This window comes from Camellia sinensis, chromosome 1, assembly GCF_055761805.1.
Source record: "Camellia sinensis isolate YWXY chromosome 1, ASM5576180v1, whole genome shotgun sequence".
In the NCBI taxonomy this organism is placed as follows: Eukaryota; Viridiplantae; Streptophyta; class Magnoliopsida; order Ericales; family Theaceae; genus Camellia; species Camellia sinensis.
In genome coordinates, this window is record NC_138961.1 from 99,321,937 (window position 1) to 99,342,036 (window position 20,100).

The 20,100-nt window shown below is 42.4% G+C and overlaps 2 protein-coding genes across 13 annotated transcripts in view; both read right to left on the minus strand.

Annotated features, from left to right (window-relative positions):
- The window catches only part of LOC114322465 (uncharacterized), a 59,400-nt gene that overhangs the window by 38,568 nt on the left and 732 nt on the right, over window positions 1-20,100 (minus strand). For 3 of the 12 annotated variants that reach the window (XM_082881327.1, XM_082881324.1, XM_082881361.1), the window contains exons 2-7: window positions 16,561-16,621; window positions 16,342-16,418; window positions 15,159-15,260; window positions 14,916-15,009; window positions 14,722-14,760; window positions 13,982-14,070 (exon numbers count right to left, since the gene is read on the minus strand). The gene's annotated coding sequence lies outside the window, so the exon portion shown is untranslated. Of the gene's footprint in view, window positions 1-13,981; window positions 14,071-14,721; window positions 14,761-14,915; window positions 15,010-15,158; window positions 15,921-16,225; window positions 16,277-16,341; window positions 16,469-16,560; window positions 16,700-20,100 lie in introns of those variants that run through there. The other 9 variants (XM_082881294.1, XM_082881298.1, XM_082881295.1 and 6 more) reach the window with 9 other exon arrangements.
- On the minus strand, window positions 1,915-2,310 carry LOC145809024 (uncharacterized). Its single transcript, XM_082907459.1, has one exon. The coding sequence runs from the start codon at window positions 2,308-2,310 to the stop codon at window positions 1,915-1,917; it is 396 nt and encodes a 131-aa protein (XP_082763585.1).

Consider the following 20,100-nt stretch of genomic DNA (forward strand, 5'->3'; position numbering starts at 1 on the left):
TATATCATACTCTTGAATCAATCGTTCATTATCTCATAAAATTTAATGCAATGATCGCAACCCATTACCATCCCATTTGATTTCCCATTTATTAAGTGTGTTATGTTCTCAGTTATAGCAAAGCAGGGTCAGTATAATTATAAATCCAAACTAAACAAGAAGTAATTTATTCATGGTAAAGAAAATTTACAATTTATCACAAATTACATATCAAGACTACGACATTCAAGAAACATAGAATATAAGAGTTGCAAACCAAATAAGAGCATGTTAACACAAATTTCCAGATTTCCAGATTTTGAACCAGTTCGAAAATAATTTTGAAAAAAAAACTTTTATTGGCCCTAAGTACCTGGCCTCATGTGAGTTTGTAGATAAATAAGTCTAGTTTCAGACTCAATTTACGAAAGTAGGATAGGTATTTTAGATTTTAAGATAATTCAAAATTACCAAGATCTGTCCAGATTCGTTGACCGTTACGCAAATCGGTTTTTCTCTCAAACCCCTTGCTCTCTTGAGCTCAAACAAATTTTAGTTAAAATATAACACCAAGATTAATATTTTGACATAAAATTGGGCTCAAGATTATTTTTCTGGAATTTTCTAAAAAATAGATAAAGTTGACTGTTTTTCTGGTTCTGTGAGTAACAAACTTAGAAAATTTGTTTAGGTTATAAAAACGCATCCTTAGGACCTACAAAAATTACCACATACTCTAGACATACCAAATATTGTACCATAAAAACAGATTTTGATTTTATGGAGTTTTGGTGGGAAAATAAATTCAAGAGAGGGAAAAGATTTGCTGCTGGAAATTTAAGAAAGAAAGTGAAGCATACCATTTCTTGATTAATACACACTTATACAAGAGTGTAGGCCTAGACTACAACATATATATACAAAGAGCATGTATTAGGAGGGGAAAAACAAGTGGTAAGAGAACTTGAGAGAAGAGGTGTTGTATGCTTACCTTTGTTGTACAAGACTAACACAATTCTTCCTTTTCTTCTCCTCTTCTTCTCTCTCACTCTCTCCCTCTCTCTTTTTTTTCCAAGATCACTCTCTCTCACTCCTCTAGTGGATGGCTGAAAATGTATATAATGAGGGGGGAGAAGTGTGCATATATATATATATATAGAGAGAGAGAAAAGATTGGGAAGGTTTCTTGGGGACTAAGTTCCCTAAGTGCAAATTGTCAAAGTTGCAATTATGGCCCTTTTTCCATCACATGGTCAACAACTTGGGCTCCAAGACATATATATATGATATTTGTATGAGATATATGTATGAGATATTTGTATTTATAAACATAATATAATACAAGTACATTAATTAATAAAATATTACAATTAGGGGTTGGAATGTAATAAAATAAAAGTGTATAGGGACCAAGTCTAAATTTATGAAACCTTGATATATGTTATTAATATACTAACATTAGAAAATAGTTAAAATAATAAATTTGGATCCTGTTAAATTAAAGCGCAAACAAAGGCGAGAAACCAAGCAAAAACGACGTTACCGGGAATTAAGATTTTAAAGTGATGAATCTATAATTATACGGTCTAATAATTAATAATATGGTTTTAAAGGTGATTATTAATCTACCGGGATCGATTAGGGTTTAATTGAATTAATCCGCGATGCTTTCTGATTCTAGGGTTTAAAACGCAATTAAATAAAAATTCAAGGGCTTTATTGAAATAAACTCAAGGTTAGGGATTTTATGGTAATTACAAAAATTAGGGTCTCTACAATAGTGGCCCAATACCCTTGTGATGTCATTGTACAGAAACACATAATATAAGGAGGAGGCAGGAAAATATAGGGTCATCTTTCATTACACGTCAGAGATTTACATCTGGTGTCAAAGGGCCAATATTCAAAAGAGAAAGGAACAGAAGAGATTACATTTCAGAAGTAAAAAATCTTAAGATTAGCTGCATTCCACGGTCTGGGGATAGCTTTACCATCTAAATCTTCTAGATGGTATGCCCCTTTGCCTGCAAGGCCAGTTACCTTATACAGCCCTTCCCAATTTGCACCTAGGTTGCCTTCGACAGGGATCACCGTGTTGCCCATCACCTTTCTCAAGACCCAGTCTCCGATCTTGAATAGCCTTGGATGCACGGTCTTGTTGTATTTCCTAGAGAGTTCTTGCTGGTAGGTTGCAATGTGGATTAGCGCCCGTTCCCTTCTTTCTTCAGCTAGGTCAAGCTCCAAGGCCACTGCTTCATTATTCAAGTCTGGCTGAAAACTTTCAGACCGGATGGTTGGCATGCCGATTTCCAGTGGGATAACAGCCTCCATGCCATAGGCCAAGACAAATGATGTTTTCCCGGTCGAACGTCTCGGCGTGGTGCAGTATGCCTAGAGCACCTTGGGTAGTTCTTCAGGCCACTTCCCTTTGGCTTTCTCTAGCCGCTTCTTCAGCCCGTCCAGGATGGTCTTGTTTGAGGCTTCTGCTTGACCATTTGACTGAGGGTAGGCCGGTGTTGAGTTGTAGAACTCAATCTTTAACTCTTCGCAAAATCCGCGAAAGAGTTTCCCATCGAACTGAGTGCCATTATCTGAAATAAGGGCCTTCGGTATACCGAAGCGAGTGACGACATTTTGCCAAACAAACTTCTTCACATCTTTTTCCTTTATGGTTGCCAACGGCTCGACCTCAACCCACTTAGTGAAGTAGTCGGTAGCAACGATGAAAAACTTGCGGTTGCCCGGAGCTGTTGGGATTGGTCCCACAATATCCAGCCCCCAAAGCGCAAACAGCCAAGGACTTGTAAGGGGGAGCAGCTCTCTGGCTGGCTGGTGGATTTGGTGAGCAAATTTTTGACATTTTTCACACCTGCGAACGTATTTCTGCGCGTCCGCCTGCATGGACGGCCACCAATAACCTTGGGAAATCGCTCGGTAAGTCAAAGACCTTCCCCCAATACGACTCCCGCGGATGCCTTCATGAATCTCATAGAGGAAAGCTTCCACCTTGTCGAGGTGGACGCACTTCAGATACGGCCCAGTGAAAGACTTCTTGTATAAGGCTCGAGATGGAGAGAGCCAAAACCGCTCTGATTTGGCTCGGATTTTGTTGACCGCCTTCTTTTCTTCTGGTAGAATTCTATCCTTTAGGAAGGTGATGATGGAGTCCATCCAGGATGGTCCTAAGTCGGCGCAGAGTACTTCGAGCACCTCCGGTTCCTCAATGCTAGGCCGGGGCAAAAAATCTGTCATCAAAGAATTGGGAAAAGTTGTTTGCATGGATGCCAGGTCGGCCAGTTCGTCAGCTGCGTTGTTCTCCTCGCGGTTAATTTGTTCCATTCTTATCGCAACAAACCTTTTGAGTTCAACGCGTACCAGCGCCATATATTTGGCCATCCTTTCATCCCTGGCCTCATACTCTCCAGAGACCTGATTGATCACCAGTTTGGAGTCGCTGAATACCATAAGCTCCGACGCTTTCATCCTCAATGCGCTTTTCAATCCGGCAAGGAAGGCTTCATATTTTGCCTCATTGTTGAACGCTGGAAAATCGAGTGTGATCTATGGTCAGCCCATCTGGGGAGGTCAGGACGATCCCCAGCCCAGCGCCGTGCCTGTTGGAGGCCCCATCGACGAAGAGTTTCCACATCTCACCAATGAACAATTTCCAACAGTCGGAGGGATTTTGGGAGCTCTTCAGCTGCGGGGTACTGGTTGGTTCATTCTGGTTTCTTTCTATGCCTCGATCGAGCCCGTGCTTTGACAGGTTGTCCGGTTCCTGCATTTTTTGTTCGGCTTTCGTTTCCCCTTCCGCCACTTGTTGTCCGCTATTCGTATCTGCTATCTGAGCCATGGGCTGCGCCAAATCCGCGCTGGCCACATCGATAGGGCAAACGGGGTGTGTTCCTGGGGCAAATTCCACCACGAAGTCGGCAAGAGCTTGAGCTTTGATGGCAGTGCGCGGTTGAAACTTGATATCATACTGCCCCAATTCTACAGCCCATTTTAGAGTTCTGCCGGTAAAATCAGCCTTTTCGAAGAGCACCTTAAGTGGAAATTCAGTTAGCACAACGACTGTGTGAGCATGAAAATAGTGCGCTAGCTTTCTGGAGGCCATCATCAGGGCCAGAGCCAATTTTTCTAGCGGCAGATATCTTGATTCAGCTGGGAGCAAAGTCTTGCTTACGTAGAAGATGGAGAGGTGCTGGGTACCCTCAGCACGGCGCTTACCGCATGTTGAGAGACTGCCAAGTAGAGATACAGTTCTTCACCCGGTTTTGGTGTGACCAGGATAAGGGCTGAGGAAAGGTATGCTTTCAGATCCGCCAATGCACGGTCACATTCGTCATCCCAGAAGAACTTGGCCTTCAAAGTTTTGAAGAAGGGCCAGCAACGATCTGAAGACCGGCTGATAAATCTGTTCAGCGCGGCTGCCATCCCGACAAGATGTTGCACATCCTTCGTGGAGTTTGGGCGCTCCAGCTCTTGTATCACCTTGATTTGGGAAGGGTCGGCTTCAATTCCTCGGTTCGTGACCAAAAAACCTAGGAATTTTCCGATGCCGACTCTGAAGGCGCACTTGGAGGCATTCAAACGCAGCTTGTGATGTTTGAGTGTAGTGAACATCTCTGCTAGGTCGGCGAGGTGTCGAGATTTTTCCTTGCTCTTTACCACCATATCATCGATGTAAGCCTCCATGGTGCGGCCTAGAAGGGGAGCAAACATCTTGGTTACCATCCTTTGAAAAGTTGCCCCAGCGTTTTTTAGTCCGAATGGCATGACCTTGTAGCAGTACAGGCCACGCAGAGTGGTGAACGATGTGATCTCTCGGTCTGGTTCATGCATGGCTATCTGGTGGTAGCCACGATACGCATCGAGGAAGCTGAACCTCTGATGGCCAGCGGTCAAGTCCACCAGCTGGTCGATTCTTGGAAAGGAGAAGCTATCCTTTGGGCACGCACGGTTGACCGTCTTGTTATCAACGCACACCCGCCACTTGCCGTTCTTTTTCGGCACCACCACCGTGTTAGATATCCACCTAGGATATTGCACTTCTTCTATTGCCCCCCACTTCCAACAAATTCTTGACCTCATCCGCTACTATCTCGGCATGGTGCAAGGCCGAGCGCCGTGTCCTTTAGATGACCGGCCATGCATTTGGAAAGATGTTTAACTGGTGGCAAATGAAGCTAGGGTCGACGCCAGGCATATCGTAAGGCGTCCATGCGAAGGCCTCCATATTGAAAATCAAAAAGTCAACGTACTCAAGTCGCTCGGCGCTGGACAGGGATGAGCCCAAAAGAAAGAACTTGTTTGGGTCGTTCTCATCCATGCGCACCTCCACCAAGTCTTCAACCGATTTCTCCTCGGCCTTTCTTCCTACGTCTTCCAGGACTTCCTTCCCCTGGGGGTCCTCTATCATCTGCACAAAGCCCTTGGCAGCTCTGCTGCCATTTACTGCGACGAAGCACTGTCTTGCCATCACCTGGTCTCCCCAAACCTCTTCTATCTATCCGGTTGGTGCCGAGAGGCGCAAGGCCTGATGGAAGGTCGATGCTACCGCCTACATGGCATGCAACCAGCCCCTGCCCAAAATTAAGTTGTAGGTCAATGGGACTTTAAGCACCCAAAACTCCACTTGCTTCGTGACTGATCCCGCTTTGACCGGCAATATGATCTTTCCGATTGGCCATTCTGGTTGAGAGTTAAAGCCAACCAATGGAGACGTTGCGGGGGCCAAGTCTTTGTCCTCCAACTTCATCTGTTTGAATGCGTCGTAATACATGATCTCGACCGAATTCCTCTCGTCAACCAGAATTCTTTTGATGTCGAAGTCCTTGACACAGAGGGTCACCACTAGGGCGTCATTATGAGGCACTTAAATCCTTTCAAAGTCTTTGCTAGAAAAGGTCAGGACGTCTTTTTCCTCGGTCTTCCCTTTTTTCACAGCGGGCTGAACGGAGAGCACCTTTCTCATGTGCTCAGCTTTCTTGATCATCACTTTTAGTTCGCAGACCCTTGCCGGCTCAATGATGCTATGGATGACATTGATCACACCCTACGACGCTGCATCCAGGACGGCGAGGCCGTTTGGCTCGCCCTGTCCCTGGGGAGCGGCTTTCATACCGCCGTCTATGTATTGGTCCAGATGCCCTGCCGCCACCAACTCCTCCAAATGTTGTTTTAGCGGCACACAGTCCTCCGTTCGGTGCCCTCGTTCTTCATAGAAGGTGCAGCGATACCTTGAGTTGAAGCCTCTCTGCGTGTTTCCCAACTTGGCCGGCCAACGGACGTAGGGTTCACTTCGGATTTCACTCAGGATGCGGTAAATAGGGATTTTAAAGACCGTGGTGATACCGGTTCGCGCTTTCAACTTTCTCTTGGCATCTTCCTCTTCATCACGAGGAGCGTTAGCTCGGTCGTTTCTGCAACCTTTGTTCCTATCATCGTGGTTTGAGCCACGACGTTGATCTTTTGACCGGTCGTTTGGGCGGTTGTCCTCCTGCCCTACCAAGTGAACCTTCCCCGCCACTCTTCTGTCCCCCAGGACCGGATTCTCTTTCTCGGTCGCGGTGGCAGCATCGTCCTCCACTCGGATGTGTTCGTTGATCCGTCGCATCAAAGATTCCATGGTAGTGGGCTGGTGCATCGTAAGCGAATCTCGCAGCCTATGTCCGACTGGGAGACCCCGCTTGTATTGGGTGATCGCCAAATTGGTGGGACAGTCGAGGATCTCGTTGTAAGTTTCCCAGTACTTGACATTGTATGCGTTCAAAGAACCTCCAGATTCCATCTTAACGCCCAGGAGATGGTCGACCTCCTTTGGTGTTCGAGTGTTGGTTTTGAATCTGGTGATGAAGGCCTCTGTTAGTTGTTGCCAGCCCTCGATGCTCCCCTCCGGAAGCCTTTCGAACCACTTCAGGCCTAGTTCGCCCAAGCTTGCTGGGAATATGAGGCACATGAGGGCGTCATTGTGTCGATGTCCTGCCATTACTTGCCGGTAATGACTCACGTCCATGTACAGATCAGTCTTGCCGTCGTACAATGTGAACTTAGGCTGGTGGAATCCGGCAGGGAGCAACGTGCTCTCAATTTCTGGGGACAACGGGGAAGCGGTAAGTCTTGCTAGCTCTCTGTCCCCTGGTGCTATCATCCTAGGCGCAGGCATTGCCACTTCCTCACTACAACAGATTTGGGAACCTAGCCTTTGCGATGCCGGCAGCCTTCGGGTCTGTCTACGGCGAGCCCTCTCTTCCAGTACATCCCCCAGGTCTCCCGAATGGATAGAGAAAGAGTTTCTCAACGTCGACGAGAGGTGCGAGGGACGGTAGCTGCCGTCGCGAGTATGAGACCTTCCTACCTGTGGGTCGGAGTCTCCTACCCCATAGCGTCTAGTGATAGAGAGGGAAGACGTCCTTTCCTGGTGGCAACTGCCAGAGCGAGAGGGCAGGGTGCGCTCACTGAGGTTGCCCTCTCGAGCAGTACCCTTCCCCTTCATCTGGCGCTTTACCGCCTCCGTTTCAGCTGCCATCTTGCGAATGAGAGCGTCCTGGTCTTTGAGTTTGTGCTCCAGGCGCTAAGCATGTGACTCTCTGGACTCTTCGAGCGATCAGTGCTCCTTGCGTGTTTGTCGCGCGCACCCCTGGAAGAGGTCTCCAAGCCCGCCATGGTGGGAATAGCAGGAGGGCCATCTCTCCGTCGGACAGACTCCGGTGTGATACCATCGACGACGGACAGTGGAGTTTCGTCATGGTTAGCCATGGAAACAGTCGAAAAAGCTTGAAGAGCAAGGTTTGTCTGTCGAGTTTTTCCCACAGACGGTGCCAATTGTACGGGGGTGAAATATCCTTTGTTCTTCGTACTCCTTGCGCTCGAGCTTTACGCAGCGTCGCTTGGCCTGAAAACAGAAAGACGATGAGCTGCCCGGCGGTGTGCTGCCGGATAGACCCTCCGACGATCAAGTCAGCACACTTGAAGAAGGATAGAGCACTTTTGAGAGAGAGAGAGTTGGGAATTCCTCAGATTAAATACCTCCAACGTCCTCCATGCCTCCTTTTTCTAGGCTGGCCATGCAGCCTCAGAGATTGTGGGCGCACTACTTCTGTTGTCCTTCCTTAGACAGGTGGTAGTGCTCCCCTCTACCTTCCTTACGCGTGTAAAGGCCAAAACCTCCAAACAGCGTGTGTGGAACTGCCAAACGGTATTAACGCGTGCCACGAGTGGATTTCCCCTCCATCACACCATTGGTCCAGGTGGCACACTCAACCGGGATATCATGACCGATCTATCCCTTGGGAAGAAACACCACCATGACCGGGACGGCCGAACTGTAAGAAGTCGGTCCATCCAAACAGATTGGCCGTGAGGCGTGCAGGCCTTCATCCCGGTCTAAATTCATTCCGGGCTGTGCTTGGCTCAGTCCAAATGCACCACTGCGGATCCAACCAAAGACTTAGCCGAGTCAAAAGCTCGGTTGGGCACATGCATGTCTTCGCATTGCGGTCAGCGACATAGCTCGGCCAAACGCGATAGCCCGAGAGGACGTGCCGATTCGGTTCGGCGCCATAGCCCGGCGCAAATCTCCCTCTCAATCTGTCTTTGTCACGCGCAAATTTCAAAAGGTTGCCACCCTTGGGCTTCCCCCCCTCCTTTATATACGCATATGACGGGTCACATATGCCCCTACTGTTCATCTTCTCTCTCGAGCCAAACCCTAGCCTTCAAGTTTCCAAGCTTCTGCCATCACTCCTCCTCCAGTCGTTCTCGACCACTTTCGTCATCTCAAAGGCTGTAGACAAGATCGTGGTTAACTGCTCCTCACTTGGCGTCCATATCGGTAAGTTTACCTGCCCCTCCTTCGTACTCGCCATTTACATTTTTCATGTTCTTGCCTGGGACTGGTAGAATCTTACCAGTGCCCCCTCTTTGGGGTAATACTGGTACACCTTAGGAAAAACTGGAATCAGAGAAGCAGATGGGGCTCCCATGCCCCTTGTTTCCCCTAGTTTCGATGCACGGACTTGACACTTAGGATAAACAGCCTGAACCCTGAGCGAGACCGAGCAAAACCCAAGTTTTTGATCTATAAATAGGATTTAGCCGAGCAAGAACCTGTTTGTGGTCTTGTTTTGACGTTGAGACCAAGCTGCAAGAAGGGGGGCTAGAACCGATCTAGGAAGGCCAAGTCGGCCACATAGTGAAGCCGAGATAAGAAAATTGAACCGATCAAACGCCCCAGATAGTGAAGCCGTGCAATTTATGCCACGCTAATCCTTGGACTTGTTTCTTAATAATGCAGAACAAACTAGCACCGACCAGGCCCGTTCAGCGTTACAACCAGTGAAGCTCAAAGTCCGAGCAAACATTCACCAAATTTTTACCGAGATACGACCTAAATCAACCAACTAAATAACACCGGGATAGATGGGGAAGTACCGGTTCATGGTGAATTCTCCGGGGGCACTGGCCGAGTTCCGTAGAGAGTACAATATTCCAAATGATGTCCACTTGGAGCTCGCCAAGAAAGGAGACACTCCCTGGGGCGAGCTAGACAAATGCAACTTCACGGTGGTGTCCATTGTAGAAGGAGGCCTGCGCTTCCCGGTCCAGCCCCAGATCTACGAGTTTTTAAGGCAGACTAGGTTGTGCCCGACCCAAGTCTCCAACAATACATACAAAATAATAAACGGCGTGGCCGAACTAAATAGAATTCAAGGGCGGGGTCAGGCGTCTCCACCAACTCTTCTTGGACCTCGTCATCCTCACATTTATTGTCTCGGGGCCATCCTCCCAAGGTATGAAGCCTGGCCTCCAAGACCCTTCATAGGTAGTAAACTGTCTTACCGCTCTCCCGCACCTTAACAATCTTGGGCGGAGGACTTGTGGACTTGCTGCTCCTCTTCTGCCCACTACTTTCTGGAGCAGCCTCTGCATCCCGAATGCCTTCCCATTTTGGCAATTTTACTTCTGCAACTTTACCGGTCCTTGGCGTTTCACCCGTTAACAACTCAGTAAAGAAAACTGCATTCGAATAGTGTGCCTCCTCAACCCCAAATGCCTGTTCAGACGCATTTATATGGTTACTGTGCGCTTTCCCAACTTTGCCTTCACACATTAGTGATAACTAGATGGGATAGCTCCATATCGGTGCATCCAAGCTCTGCCAAGTATCATGTGGCAATTTGTGTCCGCTTCAATCACATGAAACTTGGTTGCGGAATGGATCTCACCAATTCCTAGGTCCACGACCACATGGCCCTTGGTATCTTTTTTCTCGCCGCCAAAACCCATCACAGTGATGGGTTGGCGAACCATCCTGGACTCTAGGATACCAGCCTTTGCAAAGGTGTCAGTAGTGATGATGTTTATAGACGCCCCCGCCATCAAGGAAAGCACGCTTGAACTCTACATCATTGATGTATGCTGTGACAAAAAGAGGACGATTATGGGAAAATGGGTATGCTCTGTCTGCCTCTGAAAAAGTAATGGCCCCATAAGCTTCCTGGATGCGCCGAGGCACATACTCCTTAGCCTCAGCAACTTCATCATGGTGCACTTCAAAGATATTAATGAGGGCTTTTGTTGCTTCCAACCTGGCGGCTTGGCTCAGCCCCAACTGGTCAAACAAGGCGCGAAACTTAACAGAGTTTTGCAAGGCCTGGGCATTAGCATCCTCTGCGAATTTTGCCTCTGCAGGTACTGTCTCAGGGAGCTGGCCGGTTGCAATTTCTTCTAACTCATCATAGTAAGACGCCATATGCACTTAATCACGCACAGGCCCGAGATAGCCAATCATATATGTACATTCTTCCCCTTCTCCTTGTGGTTAGGACAAGGGTCTTCCACACATCACGGTTACCGGCATCTTTGAACTTCAGCTCATTTGCGTCAACTTTCTTTTTGAAGATACTTTTCAAAGTCCAACAGTCCCTAGTAGGGTGTCTGGTGGTTCTGTGATAGACACAAGAATCCGGGCTTTCTTTGCCCTTCTTGGTTGGAGGGACATCAACTGGAGGCAAGGTAAGTTCACCATCAGCTACCCATTCTTTAACCAGAGCCTTAACATTCTCAAGGCTGCAAGGACATGGATTTCTATCCTCATAACTCTTTCTCTTTCGAGAGGACGTCGCCTCCCCTTGCGAGCGGCTCCCTCCTGCAGAGGTTACCGCAGCAACTCTGCTACTGCTAGGGTAGCGGTTGCTGTCACGAGATCTGTGCAAGGGACCAGTGGTACTGAGGTTCCTAGCTGCCTCAATCAAGGCTGAAATGGTAGGCGGATTATGATTCACCAAGAAAATTTTGTAGTCGCGTATGGCACCCCACACATATGCTGACTAAATAGGCCTCATCCACTGGTTCATGACCGTCAATAGCCTTATCTTGGAACTGCTTAACATAGTCCAGTATATCTTCGCCCTCCTTTTGGACATCTCGCCCAAGGGTGAGGGTTGTAACTTTCTCTTGGACTTGGAAGAACTTCGTATGGAACTTGTTCACCATCTCCTCCCAACTCTTGATTGAGTTGGGAGCCAAGTTCACATACCAGCTGCAAGCCCTTTCAGTAAGTGGACTTGGAAAACTGCCGAAGGCGCAGAGAGTGGTCACTGCCATGGACACCAAGAGTTTCAATGAACCTCACCACCTGTTCTCTGGCATTGCCTTGTTTCCCATCAAACTTAATAAACTTGGGCACTGTATACCCAGTTGGGTATGGCATGGTTAATATCTCCTGAAAGGTGCCACGTGTCCTTTTGTATGTACTGTGTACTATCTCTTTGCCTCCTCAACTACCTTTTTGAGCCTCAGCAAGTGTTGTTGCGACGGGAGTGTTTAGCGCTGCAACTCCCTCTTGAGCCTCAGCAAGTGCAGTTACGACGGGAGCGTTTGCCGCTGCACTTGCCTTCTCAGCTCGAACCTCAGCAAGTGCACTTGCAACGGTAAAATTTGCTGCTGCACTTGCCTTCTCAGTTCTACTTCGCCACTACATGCATTCTCAGGACTCCATTAGTCTGCTATCGACAATGTTCGTACTCACCGCAGCGAAGCCTTCACCCTTAGCCACCTAACCACAAACTCCCCAGCTTCCCTGGGCGAAGGCCACAGCCAAGCCTGCTATCAGCCGTGTTATGCCTTAGTACCAAGCCCAAGGGGTTTCCTTAGTCCTACCTGTGCGACTAAGGCAGGTCTATGACCTGGGTAATGGAAAGGGAGTCCCTTATGCTAGGGCTACCCTGCTCCCATCTTTGCGGGATCGTCGCGGTAAACTGGTACCCTGGGCCTGCTATCAGCCCTGGGCTAGTAATGCCTTGGGGCCTGCTATCAGCGCTTGACATTACCCTCTCCTTGCAGAGGGGAAGCTTTTCCCAAAGGCTGCTATCACCTTGCCGGGATGTTCCCTTCGCAAATTGGTTGCGGCGGCAGTAGTTGCTGCGGTAGTCATTTCCCGTGGCAAGTTCAAATGGCATAACCGACAATATTGGAGATGGCGGCGCCAACAAAGTGCCTCTACAACTTAGTTGCTTCGGTTCTCTCCTTCCCTCAGCAACTCCAGGTGGCGACGGAACCGAGAATACTTGGAATGGCGGCGCTAAGACAAAGTGCCTCCGCAACTTGGTCGTCGCAACTGTCACCTCTGCAACTTAGTTGCTTCGACTTTCTCTTTCCCTCATCAACTTTGGATGGCGGCGGAGCCAAAGATATTAAGAATGGCGGTGCTGAGGCAAAATACCTCGGCAACTTCCCTGCTGCATGTATTCCCTCTGCAATTGTGTTCCCGCTGCAACTTGACTTGGTCATTTTCCTTCATGGAGTCTGTTTGGACCCTTGGCGGGTCGGACCTACTCCGGCCCACTGTTGGCCCACTTCCCTTGGACTTTAGCCCATGCTCCTTTTTCATTCCTGGTGGCCTCTTTGGGGCGACCTCAGTACTTAGGCCCACACTTAATTTGGGGTTTAATTTCTGACCCTCTACAAAAACAGAACGTAGTGGCTAGAAGTAGTGCTGAAGCTGAATTTAGATCAGTGGCTCATGGAATTTGTAAAGCTTTGTGGATCGAGAGAGTATTGGAAGACTTAAAAATTCCAAGAACATCACCAACGGATGTTTACTGTAACAACAAGGCAGTAAATGCAATTGCTCATAATCTTGTTCTTCACAACAGAACTAAGCATGTGGAGGTGGACAAGCACTTTATCAAAGAAAAGATTGAGAAGGGATTGATCTGCATGTCTTATATACCCACTGCGGAGCAGATTGCAGATGTTCTTACAAAGGGACTACACAAGAGGCAATTCGACCACCTAATCTACAAGTTGGCCATGGAAGACATATTCAAGCCAGCTTAAGGGGGAGTGTTGGAAATGGGAAGAACATAATTCTGCCAGGATATGGCTGAATTCTTTAGGATATCACAGCTGTAAATATCTAGATTTAGCCGATACTATAGAATAGGAAAGTTTATATTTAGAATTAGAATTAGTAGCTAAATAGTAGCTAATCAGTCCTCAGAATCGGTAGCTAATCAGTCCCTTATTTTATGCCATGTATCTCCTATTAATAGAGATATTATGTGTACATTGTTTAAATATGAGAATAAAAAATATTATTCTTTCTAGCTTTCATTCAAAATAATAAAATCCAGTTTTCCAACTAGTACCAAGCATGTAGATTTTGAATTTCTGAACAAATTTAATTAAGGCATTTCAAAATGGCCTATTTGACTGATCAATAAATTAATGGAAGGAAAATAACATGGTGCAGCTGTTAATAGAGTAAGTAGAACTTCAATTGGCGAACAATACTGCAAGACCCCAAATGTTCTAGCAAACACTCACATGGGTGTTGGTCCCACACCCATGTGAGTGGTAGATTTTTTGGTAAATTTTTTCGTATCCCTAGGCATTTTGCTCATTGGTGAAATATGGCCAGAGACGAAAACCACAAAAGAAAGACACGAAAAGGAGCATAATGTAACTACTAGGGAATCCTGAAAAACAAACTCACTTGGTAAGTCAACGAGAGATGGAAATAGCTGAACAAATGATCCAAGAGACATCAATGCTGGAAGCACACTTAGAAACGATTTTTCTGATCTGCATCAAAACAGAAAACAGTAAAAAAATATATGTATGAAAGTCAGTAATGCCCTTCACTGCAGATTAAGTCCACAGTATCTTCGAAAGCATTCTTTTAGATCCTCCTTTTTGAAATTAAACATATGTGTTTAGTTGTCAAAATTTCCATTAATCTCAATCAATTTCAATACGAAATTACTATACCATATTTTGTTCCAACAAGGTCGGGACGGTGCATAATAACTTTAAACATACAAAATAAGATGTGGCATCACATAAGCAACGAAATTTATTTCTGAAGTAGCATTGACAAGACAAAAATAAAATAAAACTACAATTATGAATACCAATATATATGAAGGGTCTTGCTAAAAAGTGCCCTGGGACACGAAAAGTAGACCAAAAATAAATTTGAAAACACAAGACACTTCTTATTAAATTCAATGCAGTTTTTATTAAAATTAATGCACTTCTTTTAACTGTTTGACCTATTTTCAAGACACTTCCATATTTCAATTCCAATATTCAGCACTTTTAGCATTTGTCATATACAAATATCAAGTTATAAGGACACAACAATTGCACGAATTATAACTAAGATCATTCCAATAAAATAAATGAAATATATCTTTTAAGAACGGAACCAAAAAGATAACACAAGGAACTTACTTCTCTACATTTCATGAGCTTTAGCATTAGTGGGAAAAACTACAAATGCAAGACTGATGTTAGAGAAGGATAAGTTACCAAAATATTTGATATACATGTTTCATATTTCTTCTTCTCTACTTCTAAATCTGAAAATTCAGTCAAATAAAGAAACTAAATCCTATGCAAAGAATCATGCCAATCTCAAATCATACCTAAGGGAGTAATGTAGAGAAATTAGTTAGAAATTTTCTCTTGTTAAGATTTCCAAAGTCCAATGTAGCAGCAACAACAGGGTCTAAAAATTCACTGCAATCAAACATTGGAAGAGTGATTTTCAAATATGATTTATCATATGATATGCATAAATAGAGAATAATTGTTAGATGAAATCATAATTTCATTTTTTCCCCAGAAATAAACTATTGTGAAAGGACTACAAACTAAACCATCTTTACCAGTTCAAACATGAATGAATGAAGGTCCTCCTACTGGGATCAGCATCATGTAGAACCACCTCTCCAAAATAGAGAAAAAATAGACGAATTTCCTGAGTAAAACTGTAGAATAAAAGAACAATTCTTACATTAGCACATATGTAAGCATAATGATGAGGGGAAGAACTAGGAGAGAGGCAAATATCAAGCACCAAAAATACTTCAACATTCCAAATAAATAGTAACTACAAGTTAATAACACCTGCAATCAATTCATGGTCATTTTTTTCCATGTTTTGTTTGGTTCTATTTTGAATGAGAACCATCATGGCTCGAGCTTTGACAGCTTCTTAAGCTAGACAAGGTCTCTTCTTCTTTTTTTTTTTATAATAAAACAACTAACTCATTGCAGCAAGCAAACATATAAATTCTTCTCAAAGAAAGTATTTTCTCCCCCCAACCTAAACGATGCATTGTCCTCAATGTAAAAAACAAAATCACAAAGGTTAGGAGATTACATTAAATAATGAACCATGTCTATATATATATATATATATATTTTTTTTTTTTTTTTGAGCGTCAACAAAAATTTTATTAAAAAAGAAAAAATGAACCATGAACGTGCAAGGGATTATTGCCAAAAACACAAGGGAAAAAAATTACAAACGAAAAACTAACAACTCCTAAAAGTAACATTGCTTTTATTATTATGTTTATGGGTCTCTAAAAATAGGGTCTTTTAATTCAATGGACTCCTCTCCTCTTCAGGTGGGAAATTCTCCAAAACTGGTTTAAGACGTTGGCCAATCACTTTAAAAACATTACCATTCTTGGGATTTTCAATCTCAACGGCCCCATGAGAAAAAACAATTTTAACTATGAAAGGGTTGGTCCATCTAGATCTCAATTTACCGGGAAACAAATGTAGTCTAGTTTTATACAAAAGAACCTTTTTGTGAAGGCTCAACAATTCATTTGAGTACAAACAATATTAACATTAAAAACATATCATATACAATGACACGCTTTTTTCTTTCAAAACAGCACCCCTTTTCTACTCCCTTATCTACAAAAATATGAAATCTTACCTTTAGGCAATAGCAATATTATCTTTTATTCGATGAAAAGCTACAAACACAAGACCGTTGTGAGTAAAAAGGTATATATATTATGTAGAGGGTTAGAAAATTAAGATAAAAATTACCACCTTGTTGCGCTGAATTCGAGCAGCCCAAGCACCCTTGACAACATTGCGGTCAGATCTAGTGTTCTTGCTATTATCTGAGTCACCCAATATATATTACATAAAAGGAACAAACAAGGAACAAAAGATGGGTAGTAATTAAAAGGAAAAACAAATAAATATTTGAAGAGCAAAATCAAAATATAAAAGGATTGGAGGTACAATGAAATCTTGTCTAACCTTTGAGATAGGTTTTGTGGATGTTATGAGATGATTTCAAAGCAAACCGAGTCTTATGGGCCTGGTTGAGCAATTTATATTGTTGATGGCTCAAATGTAGTTTTTTTAAAAATTTAAATTAAATACATTAAATCACAATTAAATATAAATTGAGAGAATGAATATAATATCCAAAATTCCTAGAATAACTACGTAATTTTAAGCATTCATCACACCTCCCAACCAGCTTTAATTTTAGAACCTAGCAATTAAGGCGACTAAAATAAAATCAAAAAGAAAAATAAAAGCAACTGCTCCAAACCACTTCCGCAAGAAATCACGATTGAATTTAGCACATGCAACAAGCCCTTAATCCAATAGATTACCCCTCATGGACGAGTTAAAGTCTTGTGTTTCCAAAGATGTTACCCACAAACATCCAAAAATTTCTTTACTAAAACGACTTCTTTCATTCTCATGCCAAGGTTAAAGAACCAGTCATGAATTTCACAACCTTAACAAGATAATCAATCAAAGTTCAAAAGACTAGCAGCAAGTAAAGGTATGACATTCAAAATTTGGAGTGTGTGAAAAAAGTTCAACCAACACAGACACAACCTTAGCCTTAAAGTGAAATATAACCCAAATCTCTTTCTGAAACATGATTCGACTCAAATCTCACCAGTTATTGCACTCAACAAATAAATCACTCAGAATATGGTGCAAAAATTGCTCTCAATATATGCGAGTAGAACAATGTAAATCAAAGGCAAAATATCCCGCATACTAATTTTTTTGAAAAACGCTAATATGAAAGAATATATAAATAGTCTCATGAATGGAATATCAAATACTGAGAAATAAAATTTCTAGAAATGTTACCCACAAACGTCAAAAATTTTCTTTACTCGAAGGATTTCTTTCGTTCTCATCCTAAAAGTTCAAGAACAAGTCATGAATTTCACAACCTTAACAAGATAACCAATCAAAGTTCAAGATACTAGCAGCAAGTAAAGATATCTCATGACATTCAGAATTTGGCGTGTGTGAAAAAGTTTAGCCAACACATACACAACCTTAGCCTTAAAGTGAAATATAACCCAAATCTCTTTCTGAAACATGCTTCGACTCAAATCTCACCAGTTATTGCACTCAACAAATAAATCACTCAGAATATGGTATAAAAATTACTCTCAATATATGCGAGTAGAATAATGTAAATCAAAGGCAAAATATCCCGCATACTAATTTTTTGGAAAAACGCTATAATGAAAGAATAAATAAATAGTCTCATGAATGGAATATCAAATACTGAGAATTAAAATTACCACACCATCACCCCAATCCATCTTGTCCACTTGTAAACTATACCACACTCAAGATCAAATAGGACTTTTATTTGGTTGTAATGCTTGGGTTGAGGAATTATGAAAAAATAATAAAAAGCCAAAGGTGAATAAAAAAAAGGACGTCTGAGAGACAATTGGCATAAAAATAAACACAATTAGAGCATTATTCCAAATGCCTTGCTCTTTCTGTTACTTTTCTTTTTGTCTTTTTCAACTTACTCCTGCTTTTTTTTTTTCCTTTGTTGAACACAATTTATTTCTTCTTCTTTTTTTCAGCTTTTCCCCTTTTTTTTTCTTTTTTTTTTTTTTCAAACAAATTTGCCATTGTCAAACTCAAATAATCCCAACATATCTACAAAAATAAAAAGAAAGTATGGGTTGTGGGGTTAAACAAAGAAAGGCTAACATAAAGGCTCAAATTGGTTTCTAATGGCTCATGAAGTAATAATAAAAGAAAGAAAAATAAATAAAAGGCTCAAAGAAACAAAGATGGCCTAAAATCATCTCTCAAGAATTAGTATGGTCCTTCAACTTTCATGATCTCAAGGGAATAAAAGTGTCATAACAAATTGATTTATTCTCAGCATTCAACCAAAATGAAGAAATAATGAGACTAAACAACAAATTAATGTCCTTCCAAAGAAAATTAAGAGTAGATGTATTGTAACCCTCCAATAAATGATTGGCACAAAACTCACAGGGTTAAAAGTCTCCACTATCATTCTTCAAGAATTTCAAGTCATATCCACTTATAAACTAAAAATCATATTCATGTGGCTAAAGTGCAGTGCAATTATTTCCAAATACGAACACATGAAATACTTTAACAAAGTAGCTAGCATATCAAACTTCAACACAATTTCTCAAGTTAAAGCAATAAAATACTACAAGTATGCCGAATCACTCAATGCATAGAACAATACATTACCATGCACACCTTTTTTTCTTTTTTTAAACAAAACAACTAACTCATTGTACCAAGCAAACATATAAATTCTTCCCAAAATAAGTATTTTCTCCCCCCAACCTAAACGATGCATCATCCTCGAGGGAGTAAAAAGTGTGATAACAAATTGATTTGTTCTCAGCATTCAACCAAAAATGAAAAAATAATGAGACTAAACAACAAATTAATGCGCTTCCAAAGAAAAATTAAGAGTAGATGTATAATAACCCTCCAATAAATGATTGGCACAAAACTCACAGGGTTAAAAGTCTCCACTATCATTCCTCAAGATTTTCAAGCCATACCCACTTATCAACTAAAAATCATATTCATGTGGCTGAAGTGCAGTGCAATGATTTCCAAATATGAACACACGGAATACTTTAACAAAGTAGCTAGCATATCAAACTTCAAAACAATTCTCAAGTTAAAGCAATTAAATACCACAAGTATGCCCAATCACTCAATGTATAGAACAAAAGAATACCATGAGCACTAAATTTTTTTTTTTTTTAACAAAATAACTAACTCATAGCTGCAAGCAAATATATAAATTCTTCTCAAAATATGTATTTTCTCCCCCCAAACTAAACAATGCATTGTCCTGAATGTAAAAAAATAAAATCAAAAAGTTAAGGAGATTACCTTAAATGATTAACTATGTCTATATGTGCCATTGCCTGCAAGGGTTAGCGCCAAAAACACAAAGGGAAAAAAATACAAACGAAAAACTAACAACTCCTAAAAGTAACATTATTTTGAATAACATGCGCAAACCGGATCATTGGAAATTTTGATCAATTATTTTGAACAACTTTTTGAATGGAGTAAAGGAAGTTGGAATCGTCGATCTCTAATTATCTAAAAACTACGAAAAAGGTGTTTTTGGTTTCTATAACGCGCCACAACAAATGAAACACAAAATTCCAACAAAATCTCCACAAAAGAAAAGATAAAATTGCATAAGATAATACATGTATTAGCAGTTCACTCTTTGCATGTTTTTTCCACATGAAACTATTACTCCCTCCGTCCCAAAATATTGGTCCCTTTTGGGGAATCCAACTTTTTTTGGTAGTACACTTATTGCATTTGAAAAAAATTAGTTTTCCAAAATTACCCTTTTGATAGTACATTTTTTGAGAATATCAATGTCATAATTGTACTTTTTAAATTGTTTATTAATTTAAAAGAAGGGCAAAATAGAAAATTTACATTATTTTTGTACTTGATTTATAAAGAGGGACTAATATTTTGGGACAATGA